A 25,271-nucleotide genomic window follows, 5' to 3' on the forward strand; every position below is an offset into this window, starting at 1 on the left:
AATTTTGATTTACATCATAGCTCAGAGATTAACACTGTCTTGGCCAAGAGCACAGATAAAATTGCTTTTTGCAACCAGAATAACTTGCAGTCTGTTCAGGTTTTATGCTGTTTGATACTGATCAGTATCTTAGGGTTGGAAATGAAGCCTTTACAAATTAAATCTAATTTAAAAAAAGGCTTTAAATGTGATTCAATATTCTAAAGAACTACACGTGTCAAAATGCTTTTCTTAGTGGTAAAGTATTAACTATAAAGCTGTCATGTGCTTGGGCTTTTCAGAAGTTATGATTGTTAAGAAGGAACCCGCCAGTCCTCAGAAAGTCAAAGAGGCTTCACCGAAGAAACACGACTTTGAGTCCAGAGAAGCCTTTACAAGCAGCGAAAAAGACAAGCACAGGAGGGAGAAGGACAGGAGCCAAAGTTCGGAAAAGGAGAGAAAAGAACATAGGAGCCAAAGTTTAGAAAAGGAGAGAAAAGAATATAGGAGCCAAAGTTCAGAAAAGGAGAGGAAAGAACATAGGAGCCAAAGTTCAGAAAAGGAGAGGAAAGAACATAGGCATCAGAAAGAGCACAGTCACAGTAAAGAGAGGGAACGTTCTAAGGTAACAGTTTGTGATTGCATTAGCAATAATATGGAATTTAATACATACGAGTCTCCATCTGGGAAAACGGGACTAAATGCATGTGCGTTAAGTGTTGCTTCAAATTAACTTGTGCAGTTTGCCCAGGCTTATCAGGGACGACACTGTACTGGAATTTTTTTGTTTAAAGGAAGTCTCTTCCAAGCAAAAATCCTGTCTTTGCGGAAAGTGTCGTCCCTTATTGTCCGATGTGGATTGCACAGGCTAATCTGGGTCGACACTTAACTCATATGAATGAAGCCCCGCTTTCAAACAGGGAGGCACATTTCAATTAAAATGTATCAATACCAAAATCTGGCTTTTTCTTGTCTTCAAGATATTATTTTGATTTTTTGAAATAGAAGGAGATTGTACAGTGTAGGTTTTGGTTTGATCCTTTTAGTTTTATGTGAAACAAAATCAACGACAGAATAGTCAACAATAACATGCTGAAGTAAACATGTTAAGTTTGGTCCAAAATGTTATGTAAATCCATCAAATTCTCCACATTTCGAGCCTGCAATCCACTCAGTTGTTGCGATAAATGCTTTGTTTAAGGAAAAGAAGAAGGACAAAAAGAAGAAGAAAAAGAAGAACAAAGATAGAGACAGAGACCGGGACCGGCCTCGTGAGAAAGAACGGGACAAGGACGAGAAACACAAGGAACATAAAGAGCACAAGGTTTGATACAGAAATTTGACCATGTGTACTTTAAGGAGTACTTTACTGCATTAAGAAGTATTTTTGTTTTATAAAAATCTTTTAGCATTTATTGTGAATCAGTTTTATTTGACTGTACAGCATTTATGGGAAGTCACTTATTTTCCCAATCTAAATATTTTAAATTTTTGGTCATTTATGAGCATTTCATTTGTGAATGATTTGCTTACAAAAATTACCCCCCACCCCTTACCCTCATGTTTGGAATTTGAATCCACTAGACTCTACAACTCCAGGGCTTTTTCTGAATTGCAAGTTATTTTTCCTGTTAAGTACATTTTTTGAGGGATTTTTAGCTCGACTATTATATATGATATATATATAGTGGAGCTATCCTTCTCACCCTGGTGCGGCGTTTCCGTTAGCATTAGCGTGCAAATGTTAAAGTTTTCATACTACCCCAATTATTTTCATTGTCCCTTGACATATTGCTTTCACATTTTGCATACTTGTTTACCATCATGACCCCAACCTATAAACAAGAGCAGACAACTGTATCAAGCATTTTTTCATAATTATGGCCCCTTTTCCAATTAGAATATGCAGCAAATGTTAAAGTTTGCGTACTACCCCAAATATTTTCAATGTCTCTTTACATATTGCTTTCAAATTGTGCATACTTGTTTACCATCATGACCCCAACCTATAAACAAGAGCAGACAACTGTATCAAGCATTTTGAAAGAATTATTGCCCCTTTTATGCTTAGAATATGCATATTATTGATAAATCTATGTTAAAGTTTGCGTACTACCCCAAATATTTCCTATATCCTTTGACATATTGCTTTTATATTTTGCATACTTGTTTACCAACATGACCCCAACCTATAAACAAGAGCACACCACTGTATCAAGCATTTTGACATACTTATGGCCCCTTTTACACTTAGATAATTGAACATTTTGCTTAAATTGCCATAACTTCTTTATTTAGGATCACATTTTATTATTACTTTCACAAAACAACACTTACCTAAATACCACAATGGATTCCACACAAACAATACCCCACGCCCCTACCCAGAATCCCTCCCCCCCCAACCACCCCCCCCCAATTTTTTTTTTTAAACATCATCTAATAAATTACCCCACCCCACATTATACCCCCCCTCTCACCCCCCCCCTACTTCCCCCAACCCCCCCCCCCCCCCCAATTTTTTAGCTCACCTGAGCACAACGTGCTCATGGTGATCTTTTGTGATCGCTTTTTGTCCGTCATCCGTTGTGCGTTGTGCGGCATCAACATTTGCCTTGTTAACTCTCTAGAGGCCACATTTATTGTCCAATCTTCATGAAATTTGGTCAGAAGATTGGTTTCAATGATATCTTGGATGAGTTTGAAAATGGTTTTGTTTGCTTGAAAAACATGGCTGCCAAGGGGCGGGGCATTTTTCCTTATATGGCTATAATATGGCTATAGTAAAATCTTGTTAACTCTCTAGAGGCCACATTTATTGTCTGATCTTCATAAAACTTGGTCAGAAGATTCATCCCAATAATATCTTGGACGAGTTTGAAAATGATGCCGGTTGGTTGAAAAACATGGCCGCCAGGGGGGCAGGGCATTTTTTCTAATTTGGCTATAGTTAAACCTTGTTAACACTCTAGAGGCCACATTTATTTTCCGATCATCATGAAACTTGCTCAGAAGATTTGGCCCACTGATATCTTGGATGAGTTAAAAAATGGTAACCTTTGCTTGAATAACATGGCTGCCAAGGGGTGGGGCATTTTTCCTTATATGGCTATATATGGCTATAGTAAAATCTTGTTAACACTCTAGAGTCCACATTTATTGTCCAATCTTCATTAAACTTGGTCAGAAGATTCATCCCAATAATATCTTGGACAAGTTTGAAAATGATGCCGGTTGGTTGAAAAACATGGCCGCCAGGGGGCGGGGCATTTTTATTTATATGGCTTTAGTAAAACCTTGTTAACACTCTAGAGGCCACATTTAATGTCCAATCTTGATGAAATATGGTCAGAAGAGTTGTCTTAATGATATCTTGGATGAGTTCAAAAATGGTTATGTTTGCTTAAAAAACATGGCCGCCAAGGGGCGGGGCATTTTTCTTTATATGGCTATATATGGCTATAGTAAAATCTTGTTAACACTCTAGAGGCCACATTTATAGGCTGATCTTTATGAAACTTGGTCACAAGATTCATCCCAATAATATCTTGGACGAGTTCAAAAATGATGCCGGTTGGTTGAAAAACATGGCCACCATAGGGGCGGGGCTATTTTCCTTATATGGCTATAGTAAAACCTTGTTAACAATCTAGAGGTCACATTTATTTTCCGATCATCATGAAACTTGGTCAGAAGATTTGTCCCAATGATATCTTGGATGAGTTCAAAAATGGTTTTGGTTGCTTTAAAAACATGGCCACCAGGGGCCGGGCATTTTTCCTTATATGGCTATATATGGCTATAGTAAAACATTGTTAACACTCTAGAGGCCACATTTATTGTCCAATCTTCATGAACTTTGGTCAGAAGATTGGTCTCAATGATATCTTGGATGAGTTTGAAAATAATTATGTTTGCTTGAAAAAATGGCTACCAAGGGGTGGGGCATTTTTCCTTATATGGCTATAGTAAAATCTTGTTAACACTCTAGAGGCCACATTTACTGTCCAATCTTCATGAAACTTGGTCAGAAGATTCATCTCGATAATATCTTGGACGAGTTAAAAAATGATGCCAATTGGTTGAAAAACATGGCTGCCAGGGGGCGGGGCATTTTTCCTTATATGGCTATAGTAAAACCTTGCTAATACTCTAGAGGCCACATTTGTTTTCCGATCTTCGTGAAACTTGCTCAGAAGATTTGTCCCAATAATATCTTGTTATCTCAGGTGAGCGACTTTGGGCCTTTCAGGCCCTCTTGTTTTTTTAGCATATTGATTAATCTATGTTATAGTTTGCGTACTACCCCAAATATTTCCTATATCCTTTGACATATTGCTTTTATATTTTGCATACTTGTTTACCAACATGACCCCAACCTATAAACAAGAGCACACTACCGTATCAAGCATTTTGACATACTTATGGCCCCTTTCACACTTATATAATTGAACATTTTGCTTAAATTTCCATAACTTCTTTATTTGTGATCACATTTTATTATTACTTTCACAAAACAACACTTACCTGAATACCACAATGGATTCCACACAAACAATACCCCACGCCCTACCCAGAATCCCTCCCTCCCCCCAACCTCCCCCCCAATTTTTTTTTTAAACATCATCTAATAAATTACCACACCCCACATTATACCCCCCTCTCACCCCCCAAGACACTTCTTTTCAAATAAATTATTTTTTCAATTGGAATTTTTTGTTATTAAAATGGATTTTTTTAATATGCAATTTTGCTTTGGGAATGGGTCTGTTAACGGACTTAAGATATGGCTGAAAAAAGCGTGAACTCTTCTGCACTTGTGTATTCCAGTCAAAGGAGAGGGCAGACAAGGAGGCAGTGAAGGAGGCTTCTCCCTCCCTTGCGCCCCTCCAGATCCAGAAATTAAAGATAAAGTTTGGCTCGGCTTCCTCCCCAGGCTCGTTCAGCATCAGTCAGCTGGAGCCGCCCGTGGCAATCTCGCCCAAACATGAGCCACGCTCCCCACCCCCACCCAGTAGAGCAACGGAGATGGCCGTGCCAAAATTGTAAGTGTTCCAAGTGTGGTTTGGTAGCTTTGTTGCCTGAATTGTAAGTGGTAAAGTGTTGTTTGGTAGCTGTCTTACCCAAATTGTAAGAGGGAATGTCTTGTATGATAGCTTTCTTGCCCAAATTGTAAGTGGTTACGTTTTATTTGATAGATTTCTAGTCCAAATTGTAAGTGGTGAAGTGTTGTGTGATAGCTTTTTTGTCCAAATTGTAAGTGATGAAGTGTTGTGTGATAGCTTTCTTGTCGAAAATTGTAAGTGGTGAAGTGTTGTGTGATAGCTTTCTTGTCCAAATTGTAAGTGGCTAAGTGTTGTGTGGTAGCTTTATTGCCCAAATTTTGTTTTCCAGACCTCCCCATCTCCAGGCCGACACCATATCCACTATGCCATGGCGAATATGTTATCTGTCTTGCAATCTGTTATAAGATTGTATTATATGCGCGTTAAAAATCTTCTGTTGATTTTGGAAATAACTTATGAAAATAAAGTTAAACCTTAAAGTGACTTGCTGAGAGCGAGCGTATGATCATTTGCTCCCAATATACCTTTCCACTTAAGGAGAGGGTATGTATAATAAAAAAACATTAAGAGATCAGTCAGACAATTAAAAATGATTAATTTATTCACAGTAATGGTATGGGTTTAAACATTTTCCCCCTTAAGAAGCAAAGTGAAAATGGCTTTTGCAACCAGCATAAAACCAGAACAGCCTACGAGTAATAATTTAGCATACAACACTTCTTTGCACATACCCAACACACCAAGAAGATGACAATATTGTATCTGTCATTGTACTTCTTTGCAATTTTTAGAACTTACAGCTTTAATTACAATAATTGCTGGGTGGGTATTCAACCATTGGCTTAGCAGTAATAAATAGGGTAATGTAACATGTTATCAAATAAGTGTTTGGAAAAGTGCTTTGGATAAATAACTTTAAAAAAGAAAGAAAAATGAGCCTTTCCTGTTAAAACCATTAAACAGCTGTAGACACAATGAAGTTATAGGTTTGACTCGCGAATGGTCTTTTATTTATCTAAATAAAATATGTAGTAAGCCATTGTTTTGCCAATTGGCCAAATAAGCTACGTTAAGATTGATTCATTTAGGTGTATATATGTCTTCAACATTCTATTGGGTTTTGATAAAGGCCAAAACTTGGGTCAGACAGCTGAAAAAATATTTCCAATGGGTCAAGAAAATTTAATTTTATTGCTTGTTTGGACCAAATATATGTTATACCACCGCAAACATAGTTTGTGAGGGTGGAGTTACTCTGTCAGTCATTTATCATAAAATGTTATACATTTGTGGAGCAAGGTACGTCCACATTTCTAAAGCAATTTGACACTATTTTCATGTGCAATGATCCATTTACTTCCGAGTTTTGTGCCCATGGTCATGGCAACCATGCATGTGGCAAAGTGGTTTGGAGGTATTAATCACATTTGTGTGAAAGCTTTTATTTAAAGAAATATATGTAGTAAGAGAAATAAGTATTCATTTTTTGGCGTCTCTAAACCAAATATTTGTTTTTTCCAGACAGTAGAACAACCATTAAAGGGGCCTTTTCACAGATTTTGGCATTTTTTAAACTTATTCATTAAATGCTTTATATTGATAAATGTAAACATTGGATCGTAAAAGCTCCAGTAAAAAATCAAGAAAAAAAATAAAAAAAGGAAAAGAACATTGCCCGGAGCAGGTTTCGAACCAGTGACCCCTGGAGTCCTGCCAGAGTCCTGAAGTAAAAACGCTTTAGCCTACTGAGCTATTCCGCCGAGTACACATTCTTGTCGTATTTTATACCTTATATAAGCAATCTTCGTAGTTTCACAAAATTTAACGACAAAAACAGAACTCTCCAAATTATTCAATCGTTTCGCGTTGCAACGCTTTATAATTTTTAGGTTTTAAAATCGTCAAAAGATGCATATAATGGCTATATTAGAGCATGGTTAATGTTCAGTATTACTGTTTCCTCACAAATATCATAACTAAAACGAAAACTTACGAATCTGAAACAACTTTTTTCAATTTTGTCAATTTACCAAAGCGTGAAAAGATCCCTTTAATGTGAAGCCCTAAACCTTTCTGAGTTATGTTTTCTCTATTGTAGGAAGTTCAAGGTATTGCCCCCTAAACCTGACGGAGGTCAGACAGGGGAGGGTGGAGAGCCAGCGTGGACCTCTTCAATCAAGGAGGAGAAAAGGGAGACCACTCCGAAAGAGAGACGGGAGACAACTCCAAAAGAGAAAAGGGAGACCACTCCAAAACCGGACGCCCTCTTTGCGAGCTTCAGGAATTCTCCCAAACCAAAACCAGAGTCTCCCTTATCTAGACACAACACCAGTGACTCTGACCATGATCTCGATGATGACCGGAGTTCCAAAGCTGGCGATGATGGTGAAGTGACGATGTCGGTTGTAAAGGGGAAAATTATGAAGGTCAAGAAGCCAGATAAAAAGAGTAAGAAGAAAGGCTCATCGAAGAAGGGGAAAAATAAAAGTGATGTTTCGAATCTCAGGAAAGAGCTTGCTGAAGAGAAACTCTTTGGTGGAGACAGAAGCGAGAAATTGAGCATTTTCAAGGAGAATTCTCCGTTATCGCCTCGCTTTTCTCCCAAGAACGTGCCTTCCCCTATCACAATACCTGCCCTGAAAGCAGCCCCACCGCCACCATCACCACCGTCCTCTCTCAAGAAGTCTCCACCAAAACCAAAAGCAGGGAAGGAAATTAGACCACCATCGCCATCAGCATTATACAAAGAGCTCATGAAATCTACCGTTCCTCCAAAAACGAACAGCAAGAAATCATCTTCATCATCAGGATCCCCAAAAAAGAAGTCTGCTGCAGTTTCCCCTACCAGTCGAAAGAAAGACAACACATCCCCCATAGGAAACAACACATCCCCCAGCACATCCCCCATAGGAAAGACATCCCCATCCCAGACTCCCAGCACCGCCAGGTTCCTGGATTTCCAGGCCCCTAAGACCCCGTCTCCGCGACGACCCAGTTCCAGCCCAGTGTCATCCCCCATGTACTCCCCAGCCTCCTCCCCAGGGCGGGATTCCCCCCTGCACTTCCAGATCCCGCCAACCCCTGCCCTGTCGACCAGGTATGTAATTTATTACATTTTACTAAGGGGACTTATGGTTTGCGCTCTGTGCGTCTGTCTGTCAGTCCGTCATCCTTTCTGGATCCTGCGATAACTTTAAAAGTTCTTCATATTTTTTCATGAAACATGAAACTTGAAATATGGACAGATGGCAATATGGAGATTATGTACGTCAATTAATTTTGTTCCTATGTAAAAAATTATGGCAACAAATATAAAAAAAATATAAAAATTACTGACAATGGTGGAGTTTCACCGGTAGGCGGTAGGGGACCATATTGCTTGGCAATCTCTTGTTAAAACAGTAGTAATACATAGTTGCGAACTCTTTATGCACCTATTTGACATTAATGGAACTCCTTGTGAGCCACTCTGAACAGAAACCCTCATTTTATATGATTTATCTATATCTGGCTCAATATTTGATTATTTGTGGCCAGATCCCACCCCCACCCCTGCCAACCAGGTCAGTGTTTTTTTCCCCCAAAAAATTACAGCCTCTTACAGGCCTTTTCCCAATGACAAAAAGTAAAATATTTAAAAAAAAAACATGACCTAAAATTTCTCCCCAAAAATCTTTTTAAATCATCGTTTATTGAGTTGAATATACAGCTATACAATTCTGTAGCACATCAGCGTATAAATTTACGAATGCAGTTAATCATGAACTTATAAACAATTGGAATTCTGATATTTATAATCAAATTAATCACTTTCATTTTTGCGCAATTCCAATTGCGCCTATTTTTCCCAATCCAAATGGCACAAGCTTACAGAACGTTGCTTTAGTGCCCTGAAGAAATTTCAAAACTTAAAATATAAAGCGAAACAAATCCCTGCAGGTACCACTCCCCCCAACCCTCGCCCCCGTCCCGGCAGATATCGACGGACGAGGAGGTTGAGACCCCGCCCGCTGACCGACCCAAGATGCCGCCGCCCAGCCTCCCGCCTATGCCACCTTCCTCCGCTCAAAAGAGAGGGGCACAGAGGACTGTCATTCTGGAGACTGTTGGATCCTTTGTGGTAAGCCTGAGCCCTTTTAACTGTTTGGTGTGTGAAGGGGCCTTTTATCCCAGCATTGGTGAAAAAAATATTTGCGAACTTATCAACATTGTGAAAAATTAGTCGCAAACATTTCAAAATTATGTAAAAACTAGTTGCAAAATCTTTAAATTGTGAAAATTTAAGTCACAAACTTCTTAATGAATCTTAACTTCTCAAAATTGCAATAATTTGAGTTGCAAAATTGTGAGATTAGTCGCAAACTTCTTGAAATTGTGAAAAAATGACATTCTGTATGAAGGAAAGAAGGCCCTGTGTTATGAATAGTTCATTATTTCTCGAACTGATATTGTGGTTCATCAGTACATAAATTATATGATAAGTTTCTTCTTGCCCACCTAGTAAATGAGGTTTTAGTTTTAACTCTAGAGGTAATGCAGTTGGGCTTAGAATTGTTCAGTCTTTCCCCATCTCTGACAAGAGTTCTCAATCTTTGTCTAAAATTCAAGTAATGACAAATAATTAAGAACGCCTTGAACATTTAATCCATTGCTTAAATTTATAGATCTAGACTATGAAGCTTAAAACTGTTCAGTTGTGGGACCAGGCCTGAAGAAAGTTCTCAATATCAGACTTCAGTCATAACTCTACCAATTGTCCAATTAGAAAGCTTGCTTCAATTTCCATCAGTTAAACGTTTAGGACTATGAATGTTCATAGTTGCAGTCAGGATATCAGTCAACTTGGACCAAAATATTTCATGTTTTTGTTTATGGACGTAAGTTTTTCTAGGGAAGACTCTACAACTGCTCAATAGCCTTAAAAATTGTTGAATTTTAAATAGCCATTGAAAAGATAAATATTTTTCATCTGATATCCGAAAAACTTGATGGAAACATTTAATGTTATTTTATCTGAACAATGTTTAAGTTTTGATCAAATTTAGCAGCAATGTGCCTCTCGAGATGATCCCTATGTAGAGACTGCATGATGCATTCAAGACCCGAGTTAGTAGCTGGTATAGCAAGAGGTTACACTTGTTGGTCAATGTTTTTTCTCTCCCCATTCTGGGAATGGGGCTGGGTCTCTTTAGATTGGGAAAAATTGATTTAAATGAGTATAATGTGTTTGTTTGCCAAAAAATGCTTCAAAATTAAGAATAAAAGTGTTTTCAATATTATATGTTCTAAAGTCAACTTATAGTGCTGGATGGGAGATGAACTAAATGTTGAGATCTAAAAACATTTATTTTATTTTTGGAAACCTTCAATTACGAGTTTGTAGGTCCCAACTGGGAAAAAGATATACTATTTTCCATTGGGAATGGGGCCGAATACCGACCAAAAATTTGAACGGAGAAAAACACTGTCAATTGTCTAATCTGGGCATTACCAGGCATGTCTGCGCTGTCAACTTATCTTTCATCATAGAATTAGAAAATAATTTATCGCAAATGTTTACACATAGACATGTATCCCTTGTTTAAAGTCAGGGTCTCACTTTCGAAGTCGAAAGTCAGGACAATGTCAGCAATAATGTTATGTTTAGATCACTCGTCACAGAGGTCAATGTCTCTGACTCAAAGGTCAAGGTCAAGCTTCAAGGTCAAAGATATAATAAGTTTTTGCAAAGCTTGTTCATACTGTTACTTTCGCATTCAAAAGGCAACTGTTAAAATATCTCCCAAAAGATGTTCAGTGTGTGGAGATGGCATGTCATGCGCAGATCAGTGTCCTTAGCTCCAAGGTCAATGGTCAAATATGGGCATGATGAATCTTGCATAGACAGCACCTTTAAAACTAAAAGGTCAAAGAAAAACTCGAAAGGTCAGTGCTTAACTATTGGTATAATACAACTTGTGCAACTTCGTCATTCATCAGGCAATAAGAAAATAACTTGTCTAAAAGGACCGACTGCCTCCTGTCTCTGTTAAGTTTTTTTTTTATGTCCCCCACCACTATAGTGGGGTACATTTTGTTTTTGGCCTGTCTGTTGGTTTGTTGCTTTGTTTGTTTGTTTGTGTGTTTGCGTCAAACTTTAACATTTGCCATAACTTTTGCAATATTAAAGATAGCAACTTGATATTTGGCATGCATGTGTATCTCATGGAGCTGCACATTTTGAGTGGTAAAAGATCAAGGTCAAGGTCACCCTTCAAGGTCAAAGGTCAAATATATAGCTTCAAACCGTGCAGAAGTGGAAAAAGTGTTTCTGACAAACACGTATCTTGTTTAAAAATGCATTTTCGTTATTACATGAATCCTGCGTTTTACACTGACTTAGCAAAAATATTAACCTTATTAACCTGTATTGTATGGTGTGATATGGGCGTAAATCTACAAGGCTACTATCAAGGCCAAGGTCATGATTTGACATTGACAGTCAATTTACAGCTTTTATTGTAAAATGTAGAAGTTTGTGGGGTATTAAATCTATGCAGTAATACATGTATCAGTTGTTTCATAGTAGTGTTAACTTTACGGATAACAGGGTTTAATTTTAGTCATCATACATCTTTAAAAAAAAAATATCAGTTGCAAAATACCTGTTGCCATTGGCACATAAATTAGTGAGAATGCAAAGTCTCCAATTAAGCTTAGAACCACTGTAAAATGTATTACCACAACTTTGTACATGTATAAGGGGCACGATAAATTATTTGGATATATTCAATAACACAATGATTTGTTTGCAAATTAGCAGTCAGAATATTGTTGTATCAAAATACAACGCGCACCAATTTTTTAAATTGAAATTTGTTGGTATACAACTGCGCGTAATACATGGAAGAGTACGGTATGTTGTGTTACAGAATGAGTCTGGTGAGAAGATCTGGATCTGCCCGTCGTGTACCATGCAGGATGATGGCAGCCCCATGATAGGATGTGACTCGTGTGACGACTGGTACCACTGGTGAGTAGGCCACAGTACTTTGTTTAGTTTAAACCTATTTATTTAAAGGCGATTGAATTAAAAGCCTAAAGCTAAAACGTACCTTGGTTAGAACCAGTGCTTGGTGTTTTTTGAGAGATCTAAAGAACGCTCCCACAGTGGGGATCGAACTTATGTCCTCCCGGTTGCAGGGTGGACACCATATCCTCAGGGACCTTAAAAAAACAGTAATTTGTTGTTGTCTCAATGTTTTACCCTTTACTGCTCAGATGCGCATTTTTAGCTCACCTGAGCACAACGTGCTCATTGTGAGCTTTTGTGATCGCCTTTTGTCCGTCGTTCATCATCCGTCATCAACATTTTGACTTGTGAACACTCTAGAGGCCACATTTATTGCCTGATCTTCATGAAATTTGGTCAGAACATTTGTCCCATTGATACCTGGACTGAGTTTGAAACTGGGTCATGCTGGGTCAAAAACTAGGTCACTAGGTCAAAAAAAAAGAAAAACCTTGTGAACACTAGAAGTCACATTTGATGCCCAATCTTCATGTAACTTTGTCAAAATATTTCTCTAAATGATATGTTGGTTGAGTTCAAAAATGGTTCTGGTCCGTTGAAAAACATGGCTGCCAGGGGGCGGGGCAGTATTTCTTATATGGCTATAGAGAAACCTTGTGAACACTATAGAAGTCCCAATTTTTGCCCAATCATCATGAAACTTGGTCAAAACATTGGTTTCCTTGATATCTCGGACGAGTTCGAAAATGGTCCAGATCGGTGAAAAAACATGGCCGCCAGGGAGCAGAGCATTTTTCCTTATATGGCTATAGTAAAACCTTGTTAACACTCTAGAGGCCACATTTATTGTCCAATCTTCATGAAACATGGTCAGATGATTTGTCCCAATGATATCTTGGATAATTTTGGAGTTCGAAAATGGTTCCGGTTGGTGGATAAACATGGCGGCCAAAGGGGCGTGGTATTTTTCCTAATATAGCTATAGTTAAACCTTGTTAATACTCTAGATGCCATATTTATTGTACGATCATCATGAAACTTTGTCATAAGATTTGTCCCAATGATATTTTGGACAAGTTCGAAAATGGTTCCAGTTGCTTGAAAAACATGGCCACCAGTGGGCGGGGCATTTTTCCTTATATGGACTCATGAATCTTCATGAAACTTTGTCAGTATATTTGTTTAACTTTGTCAGTATATTTGTTTAAATGATATCTTGGATGTGTATGAAAATGGTTCTGGTCTGTTGAAAAACGTGGCAGCGAGGGTGTTCAATAGTCATGAAAGTTGGTAAGAACATTTTGTTCTAATGACATCTTGGGCTGCACAGAACAGGTCAGTTCCTTTGTATCTCAAGTGAGCAACTTTTGGCCATTCAGGCCCTCTTGTTGATTTGTTGTGTAGTCCCTAAGAAAATCAAATTAAATTAAAGACCTTCCTTAATTTTCAAGTTTGATTGGCTTCATTTAAAACCCTAACATACTTTACATGCAGCAAACAGACTATAACCTGAACAGACTGGGAGTAAAGCGCAGGCTGGTTTGGTTTTATGCTGATTTTCACTATGCATCTGAGCATGAAAGGGTTGAAGACCATCTAAGCCTGCGGTTGCATTATGTGAGGATTGTGTGAATAATTTCGATAACAGTCTTGAACATAAAGTCAAGTGGTTTTCGTCCCTGCTTCATCATAATTATGCCCCCTTCGAAGAAGAGGGGGTATATTGTTTTGCACATGTCGGTCGGTCCGTCCACCAGATGGTTTCCGGATGATAACTCAAGAACGCTTAGGCTTAGGATCATGAAACTTCATAGGTACATTGATCATGACTGGCAGATGACCCCTATTGATTTTAGGGTCACTAGGTCAGAGTTCAAGGTCACAGTGACTCGAAATAGTAAAATGGTCTCCAGATGATAACTCAAGAATGCTTAGGCCTAGGATCATGAAACTTCATAGGTACATTGATCATGACTGGCAGATGACCCTTATTGATTTTCAGGTCACTAGATCAAAGGTCAAGGTCACAGTGACTCGAAATAGTAAAATGGATTCCAGATGATAACTCAAGAATGCTTACGCCTAGGATCATGAAACTTCATAGGTACATTGATAATGATTGGCAGATGACCCCTATTGATTTTCAGGTCATTAGGTCAAGGTCACAGTGACTCGAAATAGTAAAATGGTTTCCGGATGATAACTCAAGAATGCTTACGCTTAGGATCATGAAACTTCATAGGTACATTGATCATGACTGGCAGATAACCCCTATTCATTTTCAGGTCACTAGGTCAAAGGTCAAGGTCACAGTGACTCAAAACAGTAAAATGTTTTCCTGATGATAACTCAGGAATAATTAGGCCTAGGATAATGAAACTTCATAGGTACATTGATCATAACTGGCAGATGACCCCTATTGATTGTCAGGTCACTAGGTCAAGGTCACAGTGACAAAAAACGTATTCACACAATGGCTGCCACTACAACTGACAGCCCATATGGGGGGCATGCATGTTTTACAAAGAGCCCTTGTTTTGATAAAGTCAAGTACCCTCAGAAATACTTTTGTTATGGCCCTTGAATGACTCAATTACCCCGTCAAGTTCCAGTATATATTGTATTCACAAACAACTGGTGTTCCCTGTGTTAGATGTTTAGTCTATAAATACGTCAAAATTCATAAGTTTTGCCCATGTGGCGGAATTCCTACAAATTGGAACTTTCAACATCTGTTATTTCAGCAATATCAAAATCATCAACAAATAAATAAGTAACTTTTTTCTGTAGAATATATTTTTCTTAAATAACTAACTATACTTGTAAAATTAGTTTTAGCAACATCAATACGGTTGAGGATGTTAAACTGAACTCGTGCAGAATATGTGCTGCAATAATGATTATTTGAACAAAGTCTGAATTGTTCATGAAATACGTTTATCAACAACAGTGTTCAATTAAAGTAAACTCCCAGTGAATGTACGTCGCTGTAATGATTTAGATATGTGTGATTTGTTTAGTATTCAAGCAAGAAACAGCTCATTTAAACCTGGTATAAAATTTTTGCTTATATCACGTTTGTTGCTAAACTAGTTCTTAAACTAGTTAAGTATTGAATGTATTTTGTCAATTTGTTGAAGGTTTATCAATATCACCGAGTCTGTTACTGACAACTCAATGTCATGATATCCCCACAAACGAAGTTTAGGGGTGTATATAGGAGTGAGCTTGTCTGTCAGTCGCTCAGTCTGTCTGTTGGTCGGTCAGTCCGTATTAAGTGTCTGCTCTCTATTTCAAGTTGTGTTCATCAGATCTTCACCAAATTTGGTCAGATGTTGTATCTAGATGATGTCTAGGTCAAGTTCGAATATGGGTTATGCCGGGTCAAAAACTAGGTCATGGGGTCAATGAGTGCGTTTTAAACATTGAGCATGGTGTCCGCTCTCTAATTCAAGTACTTTTCATCAGAGCTTCACCAAACTTGGTCAGAAGTTGTATCTAGATGATGTGTAGGTCAAGTTCGAACATGGGCCATTTCGGGTCAAAAACAAGGTCACGGGGGTCACTAAGTGCGTTTTAAACATGGAGCATGGTGTCTGCTGTTTTTTGTGAAGACAACATGTAAAATATTCTGTGTCAATGTGGCATGTGGGGGTATTTGTCATGTTTGTGACAAAGCTCTAGATTAGCCTGTTATTGGCAATTCGGTGTCACTCAGCATGTTTTTGTTAATTCAGTGGCACTGAGCATGTTATTGGCAATTAATTGTCAATGAGCCTGTTATTGGCAATTCAGAGTTACTAAGCCTGTTATAGGCAATTCAGCGTCACTTGGTCTGTCTGGCAATGTTACTTAGTCTGCAATTTTGAATGTAATAAGCCTTTAATTGATTATAGAAAGCCTTTTATTGGCTGTACTGAGACTGTTATTGGCTGTACTGAGATTGTTAGTTGCTGTGCTATGTTTGTTATTGGCTGACTATGTTATTGACTTTGTTAAGCCTGCTTACTGAGCCCGTTTTTATTTTATTGAGTCTGTTATTGGCTGAACTGAGCCTGTTTATTGGCACACTGAGCCTGTTATTGACTGTACTGAGCCTGTTATTGAGTGTACTAAGCCTGCTATAGGCGTACTGAGCCTGTATTTGGCATACTGTGTCTGTAATTGGCTGAACTGAGCCTGTTATTGGCTTACTGAGTCTTTTTAGCTGACTGAGCCTTGTTATTGGCAGTACTGAGTCTGTTATTGACTTACTGAGTCTGTTATTAGCTGACTTAGTATGTTATTAGCTGTGCTGAGTATGTTATTGGCTTTACTAAGCCTGCTATTGGCTGTACTGAGCCTGTTTTTAGCAGACTGAGCCGGTTTTAGCAGATTGAGCCTGTTTTTGACTTACTGAGTCTTTTTTAACTGACTAAGTCTGTTATTTGCTGTCTGTGTTGCAGGGCGTGTGTGGGCATCAAGGTTGCCCCAGAGGAGGAGGAGTCCTGGTACTGTTCCAAGTGTTTCAAACCCAACAACAAGGGCAAGGCCAGCAAGAGAGGGCGCAAGAAGAGACGCAGCTAGACAAGGAAAGGGGAGGAGGTCGCCTTGATGTAGTGGATATGATATGGTGTCCTCCTGGTGACATGGAGATCATAGATTTGATTCCCATCGTCGGAGCATTGTTTAAATCTCAACCAAAAGACATCAAGTATTGGTTCTACCAAAGAAATATACTTGAGAGCATTTCAATAAACCTTCTGCTGTTGATGCTATGATAAATAAGTTTAAACTAATGTACGGAACAAGGTCTAGGCAAGCAAGATTGGTGCAAGAAACGACGCAGCTAAACACAGGGACGGAAGGGGCGCCATCACATTGCTTTGTTTGAATTGGAATGTTTAAATGGGAATGGAGGTCACACATGATTGGCAGTGTGAGGCCATATACAGAATGAAGGTCTTTACCTGCAAAATTGGAAGTGGCATGAAATATCATTTAAACATGGTTGAGATGGGTTAACTTCATTACTTTTAGCTCACGTGCTGGTACAGGTTCGAATTTATACTAGGAATGTGCTAAAAAGATTGCTTGGTAGTGAAAATAGTATTATATAAGTAAGAAGCGAACCTTCTGTCAAAGCCCTAGATATTGGCCTAATTAATGTGCAATTGTGGTAGTTTTTTTTGTTTAACATTTATATATTGTTATTAAACGAAAAAAATGTATGCCGCTTTTGTATAACTTATTATGTTTTGTTTGTCAGGTGTCTGTATTCACCAACACATTCTTAGCCTTAGAAATGAAGAATAAACTTTTATCGAAAGAATATGCAATTGTTTGCATATCAGTATATTTAATGTAAAGGCGACAAAGAGACACATACATGAAGTGACTACTAAGAAACATATTTTTTCAAAATATAAAATAAGTCAAAGGATGGGCTGGTGAATGGAGACCTGGGACATTGCTACAAAAAAACAATCCTAAAACATTATTTGAGCCACGTTCTGAGAAAACTGGACTTAATGCATGTGCTTAAAGTGCACAGGCTAATCAGGGATGACACTTTCCGCTTTTATAATATTTTTCGTTTAAAGTTAGTCTCTTCTACACGAAAATTCTAATAAGGGGGAAAGTGTCATCCCTGCAGACTGCACAGGCTAATCAGGGACGACACTTCACTCACATGCATTATGCCCAGTTTTTTCAGAGCGCTTCTCATTTATAGGCATACATTGAATGGCTTGAGAGAAAGTCAAAAAAAGTAAATGAAATCTCACACACTTCCAAACAAAATATCCCTTTCCCAAAAGTGTATAATGTCAAACCGTTCAAGTGTACATTTTTAAAACGCTTTAAAATATGATTCAAACAACATCAATAGAATGAACATAATTAGGTTGTAAAGAATTAATAACATAAAAAAAAGCAGACAATTCTTTGTACATTACATATGTCTGAGGACATATTTGGTTATGGAATATAACAACTGAAAAACTTGCAGCGGGTTGTGGAAATTTCATACAAAATGAAACAAGAGGGCCAAGATGGCCCTAGTTCGCTCACCTGAGAGGAGTCGGTTCATTCAATCTTTACCAAATGTCAAAACTTGACCTAGATTTTGTCCAGACAAACATCCTGGTCAAGTTTCATCATTATTTTATCTGCGAGTCATGATCAATATACCTATGAAGTTTCATGATCCTAGGCGTAAGCATTCTTGAGTTATCATCCAGAAACCATTTTTCTAAGTTGAGTCACCGTAACCTTGACAGCCATTGTGTGAATACGTTATTTGGCACTGTGACCTTGACCTTTGACCTAGTGACTTGATAATCAATAGGGGTCATCTGCGAGTCATGATCAATATACCTATGAAGTTTCATGAACCTAGGAATAAGTGTTCTTGAGTTATCATCCAGAAACCATTTTACTATTTCAGGTCACCTTGACCTTTAACCTAGTGACCTGAAAATCAATAGGGGTCATCTGCGAGTCATGATCATTGTACCTATGAAGTTTCATGATCCTAGGCATAAGCGTTTTTGAGTTATCATCTGGAAACCATTTTACTATTTCGGGTCACCGTGACCTTGACCTTTGACCTAGTGACCTGAAAATCAATAGGGGTCATCTACGAGTCATGATTAATGTACCTATGAAGTTTCATGATCCTAGGCCTAAGCGTTCTTGAATAATCATCCGGAAACCATTTAACTATTTTGGGTCATTGTGACCTTGACCTTTGACCTAGTGACCTGAAAATCAATAGGGGTCATCTACGAGTTATGATCAATGTACCTATGAAGTTTCATGATCCTAGGCCTAAGCGTTCTTGAGTTATCATCCGGAAACCATTTTACTTTTTCAGGTCATGGTGACCTTGACCTTTGACCTAGTGACCTTAAAATCAATAGGGATTATCTGCGAGTTATGATCAATGTAGCTATGAAGTTTCATGATCCTAGGCATAAGCGTTCTTGAGTTATCATCCGGAAAGCATTTTACTGCTTTGGGTCACCGTGACCTTTGACCTAGTGACCTGAAAATCAATAGGTCTCATCTACGAGTCATGATCAATGTATCTATGAAGCTTCATGATCCTAGGCATAAGTGTTCTTGAGTTATCATCCGGAAACCATTTTACTATTTCGGGTCATCGTGAACTTGACCTTTGACCTTAAAATCAATAGGAGTCATCTGCGAGTCATGATCAATGTACCTATGAAGTTTCATGATCCTTGGCATAAGCGCTTTTGAGTTATCATCCGGAAACCATCTGGTGGACGGACGGACCGACATGAGCAAAACAATGTACCCCCTCTTCTTCGAAAGGGGGGGGGGGCATAATGAGAAAACTGCCCCCCTCCCAGCAGCCATGTTATTCAACTGACCGGAACCATTTTTGAACTCAACTCTCGTATCAAGGAAACAAATGTTCTGAGCAAATTTCATGAAAATTGGGCCAAAAATGTGACTTCTACTGTGTTCACATGTTTTCACTATATACATAGAGAAAAATGCCCCGCCCACTGGCAGCCATGTTTTTTAACCAATCCCGACCATTTTCAAGCTCGTCCGAGATATCAATAAAACCAATGTTTTGACCAACTTTCATGATGATTGGGCAAAAATTGTGACTTCTAGAGTGTTTACAAGGTTTCTCTATAGCCAAATAGGGAAAACTGCCACTATATACATACAGAGAAACATGCGCTGCCCACTGGCGGCCATGTTTTTTCACAGATCTCGACCATTTTCGAACTCGTCCGAGACATCAATTGAACCAAGATTTTGACAAACTTTCATGATGATTGGGCAAAAATTGTGACTTCTAGAGTGTTAACAAGGTTTCTCTCAAGCCAAATAAGGAAAACTGCCCCGCCCACTGGCGGCCATGTTTTTCAATGGATCGGAACCAATTTTGAACTCAACCAAGATATCATTAAGACAAACATTTTGACAAAGTTACATGAAGATTGGGCATGAAATGTGACTTCTACAGTGTTTACATGGTTTTTCTTTTTTTTCGACCTAGTGACCAAGTTTTTGACCCGGCACAACCCAGTTTCCAACTCGGCCGAGATTTCATTGGGACAAAGCTTCTGAACAAGTTTCATGAAGATGGGACAAGAAATGTGGCCTCTAGAGTGTTTACGAGCAAATGTTAACGGACGGACGGACAAACGACGGACAAAGACCAGTCACAAAAGCTCACCTGAGCAATCAGGTGAGCTAAAAATATATCAAACAGTTCAACCAGCTTTTACTACCGACCACTGATATTAACATCTGGCATACAGCAAAGTGAGAGGGTCAGTAAGATGAGTGGTAAATAGTTACACACTGCAATGATCAATATCTGGGGGTCTAACAAATTCTAGAGCAGAACTAAAAATAGATTGGGAAATATGACTCAGCAGGTTAAACAATGGAGATAGATACTGCAAAATTGTGTACATGTTGTCTTCATTTCAGCTTTCTCTTAGTTGATAGGCTTACCATAAGCAGTAATGACTAAAACATTAATTATGATTAATTATGTTAATTATGAAAATTCTGTGTTATGAAAAATTCAATAAAACAGTTAATGGTACATAATACTGACATAATAAAACCAAACTTAACTACACAGGACACAAATGTTATGACCAAATTTCATGAAGATTGGGCAACTGAATTAAATAAAACTAGAGTGTTAACAAGATTTTACTATAGCCGTATAAGGAAAAATGCCCCGCCCCATTGGAAGCCATGTTTTTCAAGCAAACATAATTATTTTCAAACTCATCCAAGATATCATTGAGACCAATCTTCTGACCAAATTTCATGAAGATTGGACAATAAATGTGGCCTCTAGAGTGTTAACAAGGTTTTACTAAAGCCATATATAGCCATATAAGGAAAAATTCCCCGCCCCTGGTGGCCATGTTTTTAAAGCAACAAAAACCATTTTCGAACTCATCCAAGATATCATTGGGACAAAGCTTCAGACCAAGTTTCATGATGATCGGAAAATAAATGTGACCTCTAGAGTGTTAACAAGGTCATACATTTTAATATAATTTAAAATATAACTTAAGACGAACATGTGTCGAAAAATACGAAATAAGCGAGATATTTAATTCTGAAATCGAAAATGTCCGTACAGTAGAATTCGCCAGAATGTATATCATGCATGTACGATGTGAATCTTAATTTAGTTTAATGGTTGTTTTTAAATTCCTGCAGCGATGTCTGTTCATTCGACACACGAACACTAACTCTGATCCTAATAAAAAGACGAATTCTTCAGTATTGTAGGAAAATATGTACGAAATATCTTCGTCACCATCAGCTCAGGGCGCTAATTTGTCTTTGCTGCATTTTATGAAATTCGTCTTCAATATCTTGCCTATTTTGTGTTATTGTAACATGTATTTATCAATATATTACAATTTAACACATATAAAAATCGTATAGTCTGGCTTTAATTGTTTGACAAAAGAATGCCATATTGTACAGAATCATCAAACAATAAAAAACATATTCAAAAGTTTGCTATCTCCCAGAGTTTAAAACTATCATTAATTCCACTTAATCTTCTTGTGCTTAAAACAAATATTTTATTAAGGGAGACAACTCTGTCAATTCAACATAATTTTTCATTTGCAGTTACTTTCCTTGACATGATAAACTATATAGTGTTCAAAAGCTGTTATTACTATATAAATATAAGGAAAATGACCCCCCCCCCCCCCCAGCGGCCATGCTTTTTTACCGATCAGAACCATTTTCGAACTCAACTGTCATATAAAAAAAAACACATGTTCTGACCAAATTTCATGAATATTGGACCAAAAATGTGACTTCTAGAGTGTTCCCATGTTTTCACTATATACATATTGAGAAAACTGCCCCGCCCCCTGGCGGCCATGTTTTTTTACCGATCTGGACCATTTTCGAACTCGTCCAAGAAATCAATAAAACCAATGTTTTGACCAACTTTCATGACGATTGGGCAAAAATTGTGACTTCTAGAGTGTTTACACGGTTTCTCTATAGCCAAATAAGGAAAACTGCCCCGCCTACTGGCGGCCATGTTTTTCAACACACAAGAACCACTTTTGAACTCAATCAAGATATCATTAAGACAAACATTTTGACAAAGTTACATGAAGATTGAACATAAAATGTGACTTCTACAGTGTTTACAAGGTTTTTCTTTTTTTTTACCTAGTGACATAGTTTTTGACCCGGCACAACCCAGTTTCAAACTCCGCCGAGATTTTATTGGGGCAAAGCTTTTGACCAAGTTTCATGAAGATGGGACAAGAAATGTGGCCTCTAGAGTGTTTAAGAGCAAATGTTTACGGACGGACGGACATACGAAAGACCAAGATCGGTCAGAAAAGCTCACCTGAGCAATCAGGTGAGCTAAAAAAAATATAACAGTCCAACAATTAATTATTTTTTCAGAGAGTAGATTTTTTTTAAGTTTTACTTATACATTTAACATAACATAGTGGTTTTCTTATTTTGGATGAAAAATAAATGGAAAAGTAGAGTTTTACAATGAACATGACAATAAACTGCTTTTAGTAATTTATTTCTAGCACACCTCAAATGCCCTATTCAACTGAGTCCATCTTAACATTTCAGATGGCAAACTACAATCTGAGACAGCCAATATCTTTCAAAGTTTTTCCACCATACAGAGCGTATGATTCTCTGTGTGTAGTCTGTTTTGTGGCCAGGACATCTTTGTATCTTTAGTAGCCACCAAGACTTTATCCCCGTCATTTGTGCCATCTTCCGTGGTCCCACTTTGCTCTGTCTTGCGACTTGTGTCATCTGAGCTCGCAGTGCCACTGCTTTCTGGCTGCTTAGTGTCTTCTGATTTGGGTGCCTGTCATAAACTTTATATTTCATTTTACAGAATCATTTAGCAAAATGTAAATCTGCTTTATATTTCATTATAAATACTACGCAAAAACCCCTGAAGAAAACATAACTATAATACCTGTGTAAGAACTGGGTTATTTAACCAGTTTTTTTAGTTACACCATGATTGAAACTTCAGAGGGGGGATATTGGAGTCACCTGTCTGTCTGTCCGCAAAAGTTTTAAGAGTGTTCACAAGGTAAAAGTTGACGATGAATGACGCAAAACAAATGTCAGACAAAGCTCAGTTAAGTAATGCTATTGAGTAATTTCCGTTTCAATTGCTGAACTACAACATAATTAGGAAGTTCTACCTCATAACATCATATAGGGGCCTACATCAACTGATGTATGGACCATTGGACAGAATGTTAAACATAGCACAAGAGCCACACCTTTGAACAAACGCTTCAAAAGACATGCGACTGTTGGTCAGTGTTTTTTTTTCACTATTTCGGGAATGGGGCTGGTTCCCTTTGGCTTGGGAAATATTGTGCCCTTTTGACTAAAATTGGGAAATTAATATTGTTGATTTTATGCTTACAAATACTTTATACTTGATAATAAAAGTGATTCAATATTATATTTACTAAGGTTCAACTATAGCTGGATTTGGAGATGAATGACATGTTAAGACTTATTAAACCAAAAATTATTTTTTGGAAACCTTCCATTGGGATTTGTAGGGTCCCATTTGAAAAATATATATACTTTTTTCCATTGGGAATGGGTCACCCTACCAAACACTTCAGAAGACATGTGACTGTTGGTACCCACCTCCTGCAGATCAAATCTCTTCTTCAGCCTCTCCCTAATCAGCAGTCCACGGATCAGCTTCCTCCAGTTGTCATAGACACGCTTCTCACGTTTCTACAAAGTATACATGAATGGTAGGCATATCATGGGAAAACTGGGCTTAATGCAAAAAATTGTTATACTTTTTGGACATATATGTGCCGTCCACTTATCCAGGACAGGAATTTCACATAGCACACCAAAAAGATTTCATTTTACATGACCACTTGGTATAGAAGGTGCCTACAACTAGGACAACTTACAACGCATTCTTCAATATAACTTAGTTGATTTTTTTTCTGTTTCCACCAATAACCAATATGGCAGTAAAATTGTATTATAGGACTCGATTGACAATGTTTGTGCATTTAAAACAGAATGACACCCCTTAAATCCCTGTTCATATTTAAAACCCACTAGCCTTCCCTACTACAGTATTTACCCGTATTTGGTACCCTAACCCCTAAAAGCCCTGGTGATATTAAAACCCCACTTGCCTACCCTACTTCAGTATATTAATTAGGTACCAAAATCCATTAAATCCCTGGTGATATTTAACGCCACACACGACTATCGTTTCACATTATTTCCTTGGTACCCACCTCTGCTTCTTTCTCCCTCAGTATCTCCTGCTCCTCGTCCCAGGCTGCCAGCAGAATGTCCTTGAACTCTTTACATACTATCCACCCATCCATCCTGTAATATCACAGAACAAGAGATGTGTTTTTCAGAAACACAATGCCCCCTACTGCGCCGCTTTGAAATATATATTTTTATTATTATATCCCTTTAAAAAATATTACTTCCCTTGTGAAAATGATTTGTACCTGCCAAATGATAAATAGAAATTATCTCCCTTTAAAGATTGTTACTTCCCTTTGATTTGTTTTTTTTACCTTTGTCCTTGACGGATGACCTTGACCTTTTACAATTCAAAATGTGCAGCTCCATGAGATACACATGCATGCCAAATATTAAGCTGCTATCTTCAATATTGCAAAAGTTATGGCCAATGTTAAAGTTTTCGGACAGACGGACGGACGGACGGACAGACCGACAGACATACAGACAGGCAGACGGACGGACTGACTGATTGTTCAACTGCTATATGCCACCCGACCGGGGGCATAACAATAATGACATAGGTCGCAGTGCTGTAATGGATATGGTGTCCGCCTAGGGATCGGGAGGTCACGGGTTCATTCCACAACGTGGGAGCGTTCTTAAGATTTACCCCATAGACACATAGTACTGGTTAACAGTCCCAGGAGACAAGAGTAAAAAGCGTATTAAATAAATAATAACACAGATACAGAATTATAAATAGACTAAACTGTGGCACCATTCCTTAGATCTGCCAAAAACACTACACAGGAAATGGACTTGTGAGCGTTTCAATAAGCCCGAGGCTTTCAATGCAATCCAGCTAAGATAAAAAGGCTTAAATTTAAACTAGGGGAGTTAAAAGGCCTTAATGGGGTATAGTTAGGGTATTTGTAGCAAGTTAATCA

At 38.1% G+C, this 25,271-nt stretch overlaps 2 protein-coding genes across 3 annotated transcripts in view; one reads left to right on the forward strand and one right to left on the reverse strand.

The window, feature by feature from the left end:
* The window catches only part of LOC127880499 (transcription initiation factor TFIID subunit 3-like), a 33,241-nt gene extending 15,974 nt beyond the window's left edge, over positions 1 to 17,267 (forward strand). Inside the window, exons 8-14 of the mRNA XM_052427795.1 lie at positions 282 to 604; positions 1,181 to 1,303; positions 4,810 to 5,024; positions 7,144 to 8,142; positions 8,985 to 9,165; positions 11,957 to 12,057; positions 16,503 to 17,267. Of these exons, the coding sequence (XP_052283755.1) occupies positions 282 to 604; positions 1,181 to 1,303; positions 4,810 to 5,024; positions 7,144 to 8,142; positions 8,985 to 9,165; positions 11,957 to 12,057; positions 16,503 to 16,623 (2,063 nt within the window). The 3' untranslated portion in view covers positions 16,624 to 17,267. The remainder of the gene's footprint in view (positions 1 to 281; positions 605 to 1,180; positions 1,304 to 4,809; positions 5,025 to 7,143; positions 8,143 to 8,984; positions 9,166 to 11,956; positions 12,058 to 16,502) is intronic.
* Positions 17,268 to 17,880: 613 nt separating this feature from the next.
* The window catches only part of LOC127880502 (DNA repair protein complementing XP-C cells-like), a 42,957-nt gene continuing 35,566 nt past the window's right edge, over positions 17,881 to 25,271 (reverse strand). Inside the window, exons 18-20 of one of the 2 annotated variants that reach the window (XM_052427805.1) lie at positions 24,363 to 24,456; positions 23,743 to 23,835; positions 17,881 to 22,930 (exon numbers count right to left, since the gene is read on the reverse strand). In XM_052427805.1, coding sequence (XP_052283765.1) covers positions 22,718 to 22,930; positions 23,743 to 23,835; positions 24,363 to 24,456 — 400 coding nt within the window. In that variant the 3' untranslated portion in view covers positions 17,881 to 22,717. The remainder of the gene's footprint in view (positions 22,931 to 23,742; positions 23,836 to 24,362; positions 24,457 to 25,271) is intronic. The other variant, XM_052427806.1, reaches the window with a different exon arrangement.

This window comes from Dreissena polymorpha, chromosome 5, assembly GCF_020536995.1.
Source record: "Dreissena polymorpha isolate Duluth1 chromosome 5, UMN_Dpol_1.0, whole genome shotgun sequence".
NCBI classification, from domain to species: Eukaryota; Metazoa; Mollusca; class Bivalvia; order Myida; family Dreissenidae; genus Dreissena; species Dreissena polymorpha.